The sequence below is a fragment of the Mytilus edulis genome, chromosome 11 (genome assembly GCF_963676685.1).
Source record: "Mytilus edulis chromosome 11, xbMytEdul2.2, whole genome shotgun sequence".
Classification (NCBI taxonomy): Eukaryota; Metazoa; Mollusca; class Bivalvia; order Mytilida; family Mytilidae; genus Mytilus; species Mytilus edulis.
The window spans coordinates 69,444,314-69,460,215 of NC_092354.1; the positions used below are offsets into that span (position 1 = coordinate 69,444,314).

General features: G+C 32.0%; 1 protein-coding gene across 1 annotated transcript; it reads right to left on the reverse strand.

Moving 5' to 3' along the window:
* Positions 1-467: 467 nt before the first annotated feature.
* On the reverse strand, positions 468-13,402 carry LOC139496154 (uncharacterized). The gene is made up of 7 exons (XM_071284620.1): positions 13,333-13,402; positions 10,906-10,940; positions 9,744-10,064; positions 6,061-6,375; positions 5,013-5,054; positions 3,394-3,465; positions 468-2,661 (listed from the first exon to the last, which is right to left on the reverse strand). Exons 2-7 carry the CDS (start codon positions 10,937-10,939, stop codon positions 509-511), a joined length of 2,937 nt encoding a protein of 978 aa, XP_071140721.1. The 5' UTR covers position 10,940; positions 13,333-13,402; the 3' UTR covers positions 468-508.
* Positions 13,403-15,902: the final 2,500 nt, after the last annotated feature.

Sequence of the window (15,902 nt, forward strand, 5' to 3'; positions counted from 1 at the left end):
AAGTTTAGGAAATGGTGTGCTTTATTTTTGATTCGAGCGTCACTGATGAGTCTTTTGAAGACGAAACGCGCGTCTGGCGTAAATATAAAATTTCAATCCTGGTATCTATGATGAGTTTATTTATATTAGAACAATAAGATGTTCAGTTTATATTTATGTGTCACTATTCTTGAAACGTGAATTAAGTAAAGTTTAACATCTGTAAGAAGAATATATCTTGACTATATTTTTAGCCGACTATACGGTATGGGTTTTTCTCAGTGTTGCTTGCCTTAAACTACTTACATCAATTTCATTTGCACTTTGGTTGATAGTTGCATTTGACTCAATGGCAATAATACCACACCTATTTCTTTTATAGCAATGGATATAGCATCTCAATGGATAACGGAAGAACTTTAGAAATAAAACTAATATAAGTATACCGTATATAAGATTTTTTTTAAAGAAATGAAATAAAATGAACGTAGAGACAAACAAATCCGATTTAGAAGAAAATAACAACACTCTATAAAGTATGGCAATGTTCATGTTCCAAACATAAGGTCACGTCTGCCCCTTTATCAATTAGTGTGTTTGAAATAAACGAATTTTTATTATGGCATGCCTTATATAAAGGTGACGCACCTCCTTTCACGCCAATGTTGACATCTGCCCCTCCTTCTATTAGTTTATTTACAATATCAATATTCCCACTACATATTGCAACATATAATGGTGTATATCCTGATTGTGTGTATGTATTGGCAGACGCACCATTATCAATCAATGCGTTTACTAATTTGACTTCGGCAGTATTACAAGCAATATATAGTGGAGTGAACCCGTTCAAGATACTTTTGTTAAGGTCAGCTCCTGCAGATATCAGCGCATTAACAATAGAAACGTGCCTAATATAACATGCTGTATATAACGGTGAATTAGTTTTGGAACATATATTTACATCCGACCCATTCTCAATAAGTAGTCTGACAGTTTCAAGGTGTCCTACGTGACAAGCATTGTGTAAAGGTGTCATTCCAATGTTGGAGCTTTTATTAACATCTGCACCTTTGTCAATGAGTCTTTTGGCGATCGAACAATGACCGTGCATTGACGCTACACCCAGTGCAGTTTGTCCATCACTTCTACAAACATCCACGTTTGCGTTGCAGCTCAGCAAAAAGTCTACAACAGCAATATGGCCCGCTTGACTTGCCATAAAAAGTGGAGATACGTTATTCTTCTTTGATTGGTTAATTGCAGCACCATGATTAATTAAAAGTTGAACAATGGGTAAAAGATTCATATACGAAGCAATTAAGAGTGGTGATTCACCGTTTGGTCTGCTCTTGTTGCAATCATTATCGTATTCTAATATCCAGCTTGTAATTTCTTTGTCCCCTACAAAACAGCTCTGTAGTAAGGCACTGTCATCAGTATTTCTTATATCTGTTTTTTTGGCGAGGTCCGATTGCTCAGACGTATCAAAACTCTTCAATTGTTTAAGTAAGTCTGTTCTAAAGGACAGGTTTTTCATATTAACGTTGGACAAAGCGACGGATACATTTCCTTTTGACCATTCAGAAATAACTCTCAAAATGTATTTGGAAGTACATTTTACTGGTAATGTTATTGAAAATTCTGCATTATTATCCTCTATTGGTGTGGGATATGAAAAACGCTCCTTTATAAAAGAACATGCACAGCAATCTAATAGACAGTCGATGTGTCTTGTCCCAAAGTATTTACCAATAAAATCAAACAGTTTATCATGTATAGTATGATATATGTTGTGTTCCTTTGATATAAACGCACCATTGAGTAAGTCTAGTGCTTTTCTAAATACAAGCTTGGATGAACCCTTGTTTAACTCGCATGCCTCGCATACTCTTTCAAGTTTTTCATTAAATACCAGGTCATTTGTTGTAAAATGATTTTCACTCAAACTGTTATCATAAATGACGCAAAGTAGAAGAGCACAGTATTTGTATTTACCTTCATCCCCACCAACAAACAGACTATTAAGTTCATTTTCAAAGACAGAAAAGGGATGTTTTAGAAAATCATCTAAATTAAAATCCAAATTAGTTTTATTCCTTTTATATAGTTTACACATGAGAGGAAAAAAGTCACATGTTTCTGCCATCGTAACAGCTTTTTTAGAATGATCCCCAAAATATACATCTGCTAGTAATACTTTCTCGTCTAAAGTTAGACAGAGATCGTCAGCGTTTAGATTGCATACACAAGTTCTAAAAAGAGGCAGTTCTGCCATTTTCGTATCATTGAAAACTTGCAATCTGCAAGTTGCGATAATTTTACAATACTCGTCTTCTAATACGGTTTGTATGTCTCTCAGCCACAACTTCCATTCTTCTATGCTTTGATAATTAGCCGTGTAATTACCACACAGGTCATCGATAACGAAAATGGTTCTCCTTCCAGTGGAATGGAAGTCTCTGATATCTTTTGGAACAGTAACTGGAATAACTTCATATCCCATCTTTTGCATTTCAAGTGCAGCGTATTGTGTTGTCACTGTTTTCCCGACTCCAGGATTCCCTAAAACTGTCACACATTTATTGCTCTGGAGACATTCCATTACTTTCGTGCTGGCCCTTGTAGACAAAAACTGCATATTATCAGTTTCCCAAGATTGTAAGATTCTACAAATGTGGGCTGAAATTTTAAGCAAAAAATTGTTTAAGGCCATTTGTCTTGTAAAAAATGCATATAGTATACAGTTTTTATTTCGCTGTTGCTTTTGTTTAGTTATAAACAGTTATTCGTTGACAGAAATTGATTTTTTGAAAAAAAAATATTTCGTTTTCTGTTTTTTTTTTTTGCTGTTCTGATTTTATTAGTATGTTAATTTTGTGTTTTGTTCATTCAATATATATTGGAAGAGACAAATTTACTACGCACATCAGTTTAACTACTTGTATCTACGATTCCTAGATCTTTTTATTTTATTGATGAAAGTTAGAAACTAATAACCCAAAACGATTTGAATTACAAAACCGGTAGCAGTAAGTTTGCAAATTAACTCGAAGTGTAAAGAGTAAATATATTATTGTTATACGAATTAATCAATCAAAAATATTTTACTCATTATTGTTGTCAATATAATGGAATTTTATGCCGGTGTCATACAAGTAAAAGATTTAGCTAGCTATAATACCAGCTTTGAACCACCCTTTTCAACACAAGGAAATGCCCGTAACAAACCAGTAGTATGACAGTTGTTTTCCATTCGTTTCATGTGTTCGATCTTTTGATTTTGCCATTACATAAAGGACTTTACGTTATGAATTTTCCTTGAAATTGCAAATTATAAGTGTTCAAAATTTGCACAAATATGCCAGTAAAGCAACAATAGTTTTTAAAAAAGTAATCTCTTATATTAAGTACCTCTAACGTTTTTTGGAATACTTTCGTATATATCAATTTCTAACTTCTGTACCTTTTCTTGTAAATCCTTCACTAAAGATATATGAAATGGAAAACAATGTAAGATCAACTGAAACATGAGCCACAGACATATTTTTAGCGCTGAATGTTTGCTTAACTCTTTGGCTACTAAGAATGTTGTGCAGAAACATTTAATCAAGTCAAAAAAATGCATTTTTTATCTTAGAATCAGATATCATAGAATATATATATATATATAAAAGAAAATGTGGTATGATTGCCAATGAGACAAGAGATCAAAATGACACAGACATTTACAACTATAGGTCACCGTACGGCCTTCCACAATGAGTAAAGTCCATACCGCATAATCAGTTATAAAAGGCCCTGATATGACAATGTATAACAATTCAAACGAGAAAACAAACGACCTTATTTAAATAAAAAATAAATAAATTCGTTTCTGTGTGTGTTGCTTTCTCATTCTTATTTTTGTTGCACTTCGCTGTTTCTGTTGTTTCGATGTTTTACCTCATTTACATGATGGGCTTACCTCAGTTTTAGTTTGTAACCCGTATTTGTTTTCTCTCAATCGATTTTTGACTTTCGAACAGCGGTATACTATTGTTGTCTTTATTTGAAATAAATGATTGATATAAAAATCTAAGTTATCCACCAAAATGTGTTGTTTCATTCTTGAAAGCTATACTCCTTTACAAATAAACGGGTTTGTTTTTGGTGATAAAAGAGAGGGGGAAGAGTTTGTGATCTTTATTTTATAACATCACCAACATTGTCACACATATTTAATGATATATTTTAGGATTCGACATTGTATTTCGTAGCTTACTATTTTCGTGTCTGTAAGACGTACGACATACCAAATTTGCTATTCATCATGTTCATTAGTGATATTGTTTATTATTCTATTAACATATATGAGCGTCGCCGGATAGAAATCGCCAGTGCACGTCTACATGTGTAAGATGTATAAGACTTTTATTTATTTTAAAGCAATGAAATATGAAATGAAAAAAAAAAAAAAGAATTTTGGTCAATTTTGTAGAGTTTTTATAACAACCAAAGTTTTAAGTAGTTACAGACTTTCCGAATAGATTTTTTTTCCAATTCAAAAAAAGGCTAACAGGTGTATTAGTATTTATTTGCATAGGTCAATTTCTATCTGATGTAGCTCATATATTAATCATTGTTAATTGTCTGATTCTATGAAAACAATTGACCGAAAAAGATACAATTTCAGATCGTTTACTAATCTCTGGCACAGAGATCATATCCGTTCAGATCAATACTACTTAGCACTACACTCAATCTTGACATATTAAGTGTAGTATTGCGGAGCATGTAAGGAACTAATATGAACTCTGCGCCGGAGATTGATAGTTTACATAATCTGAACATCTTAATAATAACATAGATATAGGAATATGGGGTATGAGTGCCAATGAGACAACCCTCCATCCAAGTAACAATTTATAAAAGTAAATCATTATAGGTCAAGTTACGGTCTTCAACACGGAGTCTTGGCTCACGTCGAACAGCAAGCTATAAAGGGCTCCGAAAATTACTAGTTTAAAATAATTCAAACGGGAATTTATTACCTTTTTCTGAATCTTTTATCCTGTCATTTAGTTTGTCTCTTCCTGAAATAGATATAAGTGATACGACATTATTACATAACTATGCAGTTTAACAGTCAAATCGTATATTGTTTTGTAATGTTCCTTACTTTCCCCATAACACATTCGTCAGGACATATCTTTGGAATCATTATATGAAGGTCTGGAGGGGAGATGGTTCTTCATTTATACTATTTGGTTTTTTTTTGGGGGGGGGGGTCATTATTCTGCACTTTTTTATCTTTATTTTCTAGTCTAAAATTCCAACCAGACCCTCATTGATATATTTTAATAAGAACATTTATCTTGAAAAGACTATTGATAAATCATTGTAAACATTTCTTTCAAAGCTGAGCTAGCCACATAACTAGAAAAGATGTTTGCTCGTTATAAAATAGACCAATTAACCTCAAAATTTATTAAGGGAACAAGTGAAGCCGCTTCATAAAAAACACAAAAAACTAGATTATCTGATATGTCCGAGAGCACATGCATACTTATGCAGTGTTTACCGTAAAAGCTTTTACTTCCATTTCTCTTCAATTTGCAATAATATGAGTTAAAAAAAAATACATGTTTATATCCTTTTTATATCCGTCGTTATTATAAAAAAAAGTCTTCAGCAAATTATAAAAGTAAAATCACAAAAATAATGAACTTCAAAGAAAATTCAAAATGGAAAGTCCATAATTAAATGTCAAAATCATATGATAAAACATATCAAACGAACTGACAACAACTGTCATAGTCATGACTGGGTACAGGCATTTTCAAATGTAGAAAACTGCTGGATTAAACCTGGTTTTATAGCGCTTAACCTCTCATTTGCATGACAATCGCATCAAATTCAATTATACTTACAACAATGCGTGAAAACAAACCAGACATATTAGGTGAAATTGTCAAAATATGGACAAAGCAATCATCACTGTGTCACAATTTCAAAACAAATAAATGTTTAACAAAGACGCACAAAAAGCATCTATCAAATTTAACAACCACATTCATTGCTTCGCGTTAATGTACTTACCTATCATAATAAATATGCTATCAGTTTGACTAACATCTGTTTGTTCAATTTCATCTGCCAAAGCACTGTCACAATCGTCGTCCCTTAATACTTCTAAAAATGTCCTGTAGCAAATTTTATTCTTTGGAATAAGTTTTTCGATAATCAATCTGTTGCGATCTGTAACCGTTAGTTCTGTCGCCATAATCTGTTCTTTTTCTTCTCGGCCTATTACATCTTCAGAAAACAACGTGTCAACTATATGTAAACTTGATCCCATCCCATCTACCAAAGATTTGTAGTTTTTCTGCAATCTGACAGAATGTTCTCTAAAATCTGTCAACAAAAGACAAAACATTCAAATACAAAATAGATGTGTATTGTAGAAGACTGCTATAGTATACACATGCTGGAACGCAAATTTTTATATATGTGTCATGCTTTTAATTGGGTACTGTTAAAATTTACAGAATAATTGAATGACTAATCAGTATTTTTTACTATTATTACTTGGTATGATGATCCAGCTCTTTTCTCTTCCCCCGAAGCAATGACAAAAGGTGAACACTAGTTGATATGTATATTTATGTCTTTGGGTGCTGTCAGATAGGCTATAATCAAATCTCCTAGTATCAACATTTATCGCACCATGACGGATTTTATATATGGTGCAGGATCTGATTATTCTTTCGGTTCATCGGAAATCAACCCAGGGGTTCGTGTTGCTTAGACTTGAATTTTTTATGCGATTTCTGGACTGATTTGTATTTTCGTTTGCCAGGTATGTATGTATGTATGTATGTATGTATGTATGTATGTATGTATGTAATGTATGTAATGTATGTAATGTATGTATGTATGTATGTATGTATGTATGTATGTATGTATGTATGTATGTATGTATGTATGTATGTATGTATGTATGTATGTATGTATGTATGTATGTTTGTATGTATGTATGTATGTATGTATGTATGTATGTATGTATGTATGTATGTATGTATGTATGTACTGAGATTCCGCCAATGTAGACGCACCCCTTGATTGACTGCAAGGGTACAGCGGATCCACGTACACTCCCTAAGGATTAATGGAGATGTGTCCTTTACATAATTTTGTCTTTTACATGCGTTTTGAATTTCCCTTTGATATCTTCCGCCTCTTTCGACTCGAACACTTAGTCATGTTTTCAAAGCAGAGGTATATACACAAAAACACACCTGATGGTAACACACTTTTGTATTAAGTATGATTTGATTAGAGGCTACTGAGAGAAAATTCAACATACTTAATTTGCTTAGATGAATAATAACAATAAACTTGTGTATACATGTATCAAAAGAGAATAAAGACACACATAAGACACGTAACAAATTTTAAGTTTGTCATCTTGGCGTCAACATTAGACAAGTGTTCTTACAACTTGCATTTGGCAAACGTTTTATAGCAACTTATCTAGAAATGATATGCTTTTCACACAGAAATCTGTGTATATCCATACAAATTCTGCACAGAAGCGTCCTATAAAGTGCCAAAATCAAAGACCACCATTCTAAAAGTAGAAGATACTCACAAATGTACGTACTCTTGATGTGATGTAATTGTCAGTTTAATGTATTAGTATGTATGTCAAAGTTGCAGAAACTTGTTAATATTAGAAATGAAACATTCAATGAAATCGGCATATAAGTGATCAGTGTCGATTTGTATGTTTAATGAGATGGATCCAATATAACAGTCACATGATCAAAGAAAAATAAATGTGCAAAAGGAAGGAACTACTATAACCGTTTTAAACATTTATTTGTGTGAACAATAAGTGTTTACGTCTCCCTAATGGAGATTAAAGTTTTTGAATTTATATTGGTGATGTCAGACGGTCTATAATCACAGTGTAGATACTATTCTGTACTCTATCCGGAAGTCACGATTTTCGAAGCGAGAACTTTTTGGGTCACATTTTGAATTTGATGGATATACTGAATTAAACGGTAAGTTGATCATCTGTACATTGCTTGATGTATACTTATGCCGACATCGATATTCTAAAATGGTTTAGAATTAAATCCAGCACATTCATTATTCGTATCTTTGCCTTAATTAAGAGATTTGCAAGTGCATCACTAAGGGAAATCAGTCGGTGAACCTAAAAACAAGCTTTTCACCCTCTTAGTGTACAGATTAATGTAGACTTAATTAATTAAATGAAGTATATTTCAAGTGGTGGTATAAGTTTCAACCAGATCTTTGAAGCCGGAAATAAGAAAATTACACTTGTTTGAATTTCTCACTGTACGGTCGGTCTCGCTTGTATATTTTGAAAATGTATGATCAGTGTTTATTTCACTGTATTCTTGTGATGATTTTAAAGTTATTTATGATACATAAGAAAGTGGCATTTTTCTAAATAACACAAATATATTTCAATAAATTCACATCCTGAAAACTTATGAAACATGTTTTAGCTTGATAGGGTGTACATTCTACTCGACTTTCTACATTAAGTATAAAGATGTTTAAATGTTGCTAAAATAAGATGACGACTTGTTGTATATATAAGTTTCAGAAATGTCCTCCGTTATACATAAAATTGTACAAACACACAGATTTAATTGTTATATAAAAATGCATGTTACATTTTAATGTTGTGTCGTTGTTCTCCTGTAATATTTAATGCGTTTCCCTCAGTTTTAGTTTGTTACCCCGGTTTTGTTTTTTTCCATAGATTTATGAGTTTTGAACAGCGGTATACTACGGTTGCCTTTATTTACACACATTCAAGCCTATAATTGATCACAGTTCCTTTACTTTGTTTTGGATATAGAACTGTCTCTTTGACACTCAATTGTACACCACTTTGTAAAGCGGGGGTTTATAGTGATAGAGAAGTCCGTCTTTCTGTTCGTCCGTTAGACCGGTACAATATGTTAAAAGTCTTTAAAAATTTAATAGCTAAACAGATTACTGCCACGACACATTATTACAAAGTCCACAAGCGAATCACGTATTGCTTTTTAGGCATTTGATTTTAAATAAAACTGACGGAACAAAAATATAATTATTTTGCCGTCTACAATAATCATCAGACATATATTTGTATTGTCTGATAAAAGAAATTACACGTTATAGTTCCCTGGACAATTCATAATATCACATAGACTCGTATATACCTTCAAATTGCCGGTTTTTTTTTATAAATCGGGCCATACAGTCAAAAAATCTTCTAGACTGATTTAAAAATGTATTTTGGGATCCTCAAGGAAAACATATTTTTTATGGGAAATACAAATATTCTACTTAAATACGAAAAGAATATTGAAACAGTATATATTTAACTGTAAACTGATGCAAAAATTTAAGATCAAAAATAAAGATTATTTGCTTTGTACTACAAGAGCACACTTATCCATTTATTTCACTTTTCCTATCAAGTTGGTGTGATGCACACGTATATTTTATATTCTAATGCATGTTTTTGTTACAGTTACTCATATATATGATGCTATACATAGCTTGAAGATGTTTAAAGCACTTTATAGATATGAGAGTAAACAAATGATGAGAAAGTCAGCGTAGGCAAAACCGTCCTGTTAGCCAGTTTAAAATCATCGCTTCGAAACAGCGACTTCCAGATAGCGTACAGAATAGTATCTTCACTTTGATAATAGTAAAGACAGATCCATTTTCTAGTATATTAGTCTTACCACTTCTAAAGGAATCTTGCTCAGTTTCAGTGTCTGTTCTGATGTATGTCTTGTTTTGTCTCATCCGTAGCACCAGATCGAGGTATAACGAGCCCGATTCCTCCAAAGCATCAACAAGATAGTAAAAGCTGTTATAAGGCCGGTCTATTAGGATATCTAATAAGATCTTGTTTCGTTGAAACTGTCCAGGTGGACATTTTATTTCCCGTGCATCATCAATAGTCAGAACACATCTCGAAATGAGGTAATCAACTACACATGTGTGCAGTTCGGTGTCATGTAACAGTTCGTTATAGAAAACATATATTCCGTGATTTGTAGCTGAAAAAGAATAATGAAAACATTCTTATATATTTTGATTGAATGTATTCTTCATATACATAATCTGATAATGTATAGGTAATCAACACGTCTATATATTTACGTTAACAGATCCATGTTTGTACACTACCATCAATTTGCCTAACGTTTACATGTACATTAAATTCCGCTATATAAAATTAAAATAGTACTTTTATGAAACATCACTAATCAGTACATTTAATGCCGCTATATAAACAGTACTTTTATGAAACATCACTAATCAGTACATTTAATGCCGCTATGTAAACAGTACTTAGTCTCTTAGAAAACATCCCTAATTAGTACATTAAATGCCGATATATTAACAGTACTTTTAAGAAACATCACTAATCAGTTCATTTATATTCTCGTTTCTTGTAGAAAACATGAAGGTGCTTCATCAAAAAGCGTCTCTAATTATAACTGTTCAATCATAGAAAATGTTATTGCTTATACATAAGAAAAATTCATGCGTTCTGTAGTCTGATAGGTTAATATGGAAATAAGGAGATGCGGTATGATTGCTATTGAGATAACACACCACCAGAGTTCAAAGGAAGTGGGTGTCAGAAATCCAGGTGTGTCCGTGATAATCCTTTCATTATAACTCACCACTTTCTGGTATTGACCATGTGTATGTGGCCATCCTGTAAATATAACTTACCATTATCTGGTATTTGTCATGTGTCCGTGGCCATCCTGTAAATACAACTTACCATTATCTGGTATTTGTCATGTGTCCGTGGCCATCCTGTAAATACAACTTACCATTATCTGGTATTTGTCATGTGTCCGTGGCCATCCTGTAAATATGACTTACCATTGTCTGGTATTGATTGTGTGTCCGTGGCCATCCTGTAATTTATATATAAAAAATAATAATTTGTTTTGCTGGATACAACAACAAGCGTACACTTTATTGACTACAAACATAGATCAACAAACTGTAAATTTTGTCCTTCTTCAATATTTTTTTTAACTTCAAAAAATTTATGAACAATGCAAAAAGACTGGAAATACTCCAAACTTAAATCATCAGAATCAAAAGCATTATCAGAAGCACGTATTTTTTCTAAAACATCTAAAGAATTTTGCACACTCCAAAAATAGTTAAATCCACTATTTTCCTATATTCTAGTACAAAAGTTAATAATAAATATTGATAATAACTAAAAGCACTGAAATATTATTTGTAGAATAATTCCTAGAGAACGCGATTAGATAAAATTTTCCTCTTTTTTTGTGTATTTAAGGTAACCAATACATTGCAAAGACCTTCATATAGTCAATAGAGAAATTAAGTAATGATGTGGTCGTGATACGTTTGTGCACTTTATGTCTTTTTGAGATGGCTTTGACTGTTTTCTGCTCTTTGGTCGGGTTGTTGTCTCTTTGACACATTTACCGTTTCCATTCTTGTTTTCGTTGTCTATTCGTCCGTTATCAATTTCTTAAGTTTATTTGTTATTTTTGCTTTTTACTAATCCTGTTTACCGAAAATCATAATTCGATTTATACATTGTGATATGGTTTCAATTTAGAAAAAGAAATCAGATGGTGGCCTCACAATTTAATAGTTTCGCTTTATTTAAAAGGGAGGCCAAAGATACAAAATGAACATTCATTCTCATACTTTAAAAAAATAATTTAAAGCATGGTTAAAAATGAAATAGACAAACAACAGTACACAAATAAAAGAAAACTAAAGACTGAACAACACGAACCCCACCAAAAACAGGGATAATAAGGAAGGGTATGCAGATCCTGCTCCACACACAGGATAATGCATTAAGTTCACTGATAAGTTTACATAAAGGTGATGCCTTATATACATAAAATACAACATAATGTGTAACATTCAATGATAAACTTTAGGATACTAATACAATTAAATATTGATTTATTAAAATGGTCTCAGGATTAAACGAAACATTATTCAATATATATATTTTTCAAAGATCAACAACCAAAGGTGTAAAAAATTGGTCCATAAAGTACTTCTAAGTACGTTTATTGTTTTTTTTCCCTTAAAATGTTATTTGATCATTTAAACTGATATTATGTAACGATCAAAATAATTAAAATAAAATTGAGAATGGTAATCAGGAATGAGTCAAAAATACAACAACCCGACCAAAGGTCAGACAACAGCTGAATGCCAGTAATGGGTCTTCAATGCAGCGAGAAACTCCTGCACCCGGAGGCGTTCTTCAACTGGTCCCGAAAAAATGTATAATAGGTCAATGATAAGGGATGTAAGTTCTAGAATCGTATTTCAACTGAGCAATGGAATAATTAATATTTGAATCCTTTGGCAACTAGCAGTCATCAAATCTATGGGTACATATTCAACTTGAAAGGAAGAGTGAGGTTAAGCTCCATGTTTAATAATGCTATATGCGTTGTCCGTTTTGCTGTTTTTCTTGATAAGCTGATCAAAATAGAAATATGAAAATATTGTTGCTTATCACTTTTACAAGTCATAAAACCGAATATTTTGTTTGAAGTTTTTTTTATATTATCTATTCTATGTACATGTATGTGAAACCAATGATACAGCAATTGCAATACACTCGTCTTAGACGAACGTTTTATGGTATACCACTGTCCGTCTTTGTTTCCGTCCACTTACTAAAAAAATGTTCATCAATTTTCATGAAACTATCTAATTGGTGAATTGTTTATATCTAGAGACGAAAGCTCCCATTTCATTTTTATACATTTTATATTTGAATTGACGTTTCCGAGTAATGAAATTTTATTGAAAAAAAAGCAGATTTTCCTGTTTCAAGACAGTTATCCAAAAAACTTTAAGCGTTGTCTCATTTTTTGGTTCACTACCTTTGCATATTTAATTTGTTATGATGCAATCTATTTCTATTCCGTTATATCTGGATTTTCCCTTATCTTTTTCTATATTTAGTAACTGTGGAACAAGTCCGTAGAACAAGTTTAGAGAACAAGATTGTAAAACTAGTTCGACGAGGAAAGCAAGCCTACATTTTGACTTGCGTTTTATTTAGCCATGTAGATAGATAAGAAATGTTTTAAATTTTGACGAATTTATGAGGGAGAATTTGAATATATATTATTTAAGCCGCATTGTTCGGTTACACGATGTTAGTTTAAACAGTATTTATTAATGAAAAATGTCATGATGAATATTACAATGTTACATAAAGTTGTCTCTGATTATATGCAGAAAATAAAATATGCAAATATAGCATTTAAAAATAACATATCTTACCTTTTTCAAAGAACTAACAACCTTTTATTATACATAGTGTAGGCACAAAAGTTAAAAAGTAGAACATTCCTCTAACACGTCATATATAGAAAAGATAAATTACAAATTTTACCTGTAACGTCAACTTCTAATGTGTACCGTATTATCAAGTACCTTTACAGGATAATGACACGATAAAAAAAATAGGAGATTTTAAACTGTGAAGGAAAACTGATTTAGACACGTTTTATTGTTCTAAACCCTGACCCTTTTACATAAGTCTTTTTTGATAATCGTTTATTATAAATTCTGATAAAAGAAGAGCACCGTTAACGTACAATCGTAAGAATAATGTTAATTCAAGACTAGTTTAATTTAAAATTTTATTTGTAAATATATCCAGTTCTTACACCTTACACCTTGTTATTATTTCAAAACTATATGGTTTAAATACTGTAATGACTAGACTAAGAATTAATTATAATATACATTATTTATGATTATTATTGTCCTTTTTCGGTTGTCTGTACATAATTTTATATGTTTCCTTATGTTTTAATGAAATAACAGGTAACTTATATATATATATATATATATAGGTATATTGACCTACAATGTCACTACTCTTATGTTTTTTTCTTTAAGTAAATGTAACCAGATATTATTTTCCTTAACTTGACCATAACTTGTATACGTAAATGACTTATATGCATAATATGCAATCCATATTTAAGCATTGCATTTATATAAAAAGAAAACCAATGGATCTTCCTACCTTTTTCATTAAGTAATCATAACCACACATTATTTTTCTTGACCTGACTAAAATTTGTACAAATAAACATGATTCATTTCATAACTGATAAATGTTTATAGTGTTAAAAACATTTCAACGTATCTACACATCCCATTTATTTCACCAAGTGGCACACATTTAAATATTATTTTGCGACTTGAACATATTATACTCAAACTTAAATAGACAGATGCGATATTGATAGTTGGTAAATACAATGCCAATATGTCAAATATATAAATGGGATAACATATCAAAAACAATAAAAAACAATATTTTATAGACTTTATGATTATATAATACAGGAACGAAAGATACCAGTCAAACTCATAGATTTGAAAATAAACTGACAACGCCATGGCTAAAAATAAAAAGACAAACAGACAAATAATAGTACAGAAGACACAACATAGAAAACTACAGACTAAGCAACACGAATCTCACCAAACACTGAGGGTGATATCAGGTGCTCCGGAAGGTAAGCAGATCCTGTTTCACATGTTGCACCCGACGTGTTGCTTATGTTATTATAAATCCTTTAAATAGTCTGATTAGGTAGGTCCCTATAAAAAGGGAAGAGTATTGTAGTTACGACATTAGGAATATATCCGATATCATCTGTGAAGCCGTTATGTCATAACGGTCAACCAACTCGTAATGGCGTCTGTTTAATTTACAAAGGGATACATCACACTGAGTTGTTATAAAAGTTTCCTGTTGTCTTTTATTCAATGATTTTTTGGCAAAGTTTTTAATTGATAACATTATTTTTTTTTATTAAATAGGTCACGCATGTCAACAACAAAATGTACAGTTATATTTTAATCATTTTAATAGAAACGAATTTTGATGATAGTTAGCAGAGGTCGAACTGTTACAAAGCGTGAAATGGTGTTTATGTCATGAGTGAGTCCCATGTTCAGATTAAGCAGCGGACGTGAAGTTTACAATGATCTGTAAGTTATTAAAGCTGGTTGACCTTGATGGAGTAACCGTTTCACAAATGATATCGGATATGTTCCGTACGTCGTAACTATAATCTCCTTCCCTTTCATGAATGTGACCTACCGAATTAGACTATTTACCGGATTTGTTATCACATAAGTAACACGACGGGTGCTACATGTGAAGCAGGATCAACTTACCCTTCCGGAGCACCTGAGATCACCCCTAGTTTTTGTTAGTGATGAATAACCCATATTTCAGCCAATACTTACATCTCATATATCCCAGCGAACATGAAATTAAGGATACTACTGATACTAGAAGGACCGCTTCATACCTTGATATTTTCCTCAATATTGACGCAGATGTACGACTTCACACGAAAATCTATGATAAACGGGACAATTTCAACTTCCAAATTATCAAATTCACATTTCGCAGCAGTAACATACCCTCTGCCCCTTCGTATGGTGTTTACATATCACAATTGATACGTTATTCTCGTGCTTGGTCACACTATACAGACTTCATATACAGAAGTGTGCTTCTTACACAGAAACTGCTTCAACAAAGTTATGAGGAGGACAGATTAAAATTGACACTCCGTAAATTTCATGGACACCATCACGAATTAGTTGATTCATACAATGTGTCTTTGACCAAACTAGCTAAGGACATTTTTACCACATGTTGATTGTGATTTGTCATTACGTCGTCTAATCTTTTAATTACCGAACGTAACTTATTCCCAATTGTGACTGTTTTGCTGAGTGTGAATTCGCTTTACTATAAGACGTGTTACGGTACTTACCTATCCCAAATTCATGTGTTTAGTTTGATGTTGTACATC

Bases quoted from the DNA above. Each gene is read 5' to 3' on its own strand.
- LOC139496154 (XM_071284620.1), bottom strand. From the start codon at position 10,939: ATGGCCACGGACACACAATCAATACCAGACAATG. The intron at 5,055-6,060 runs GTAAGTACATTA...TATCTATTTCAG, and splicing joins TAGCATATTTATTATGATAG to GAAGAGACAAACTAAATGAC. The intron at 3,466-5,012 runs GTAATAAATTCC...ATATATCTTTAG, and splicing joins GATAAAAGATTCAGAAAAAG to TGAAGGATTTACAAGAAAAG.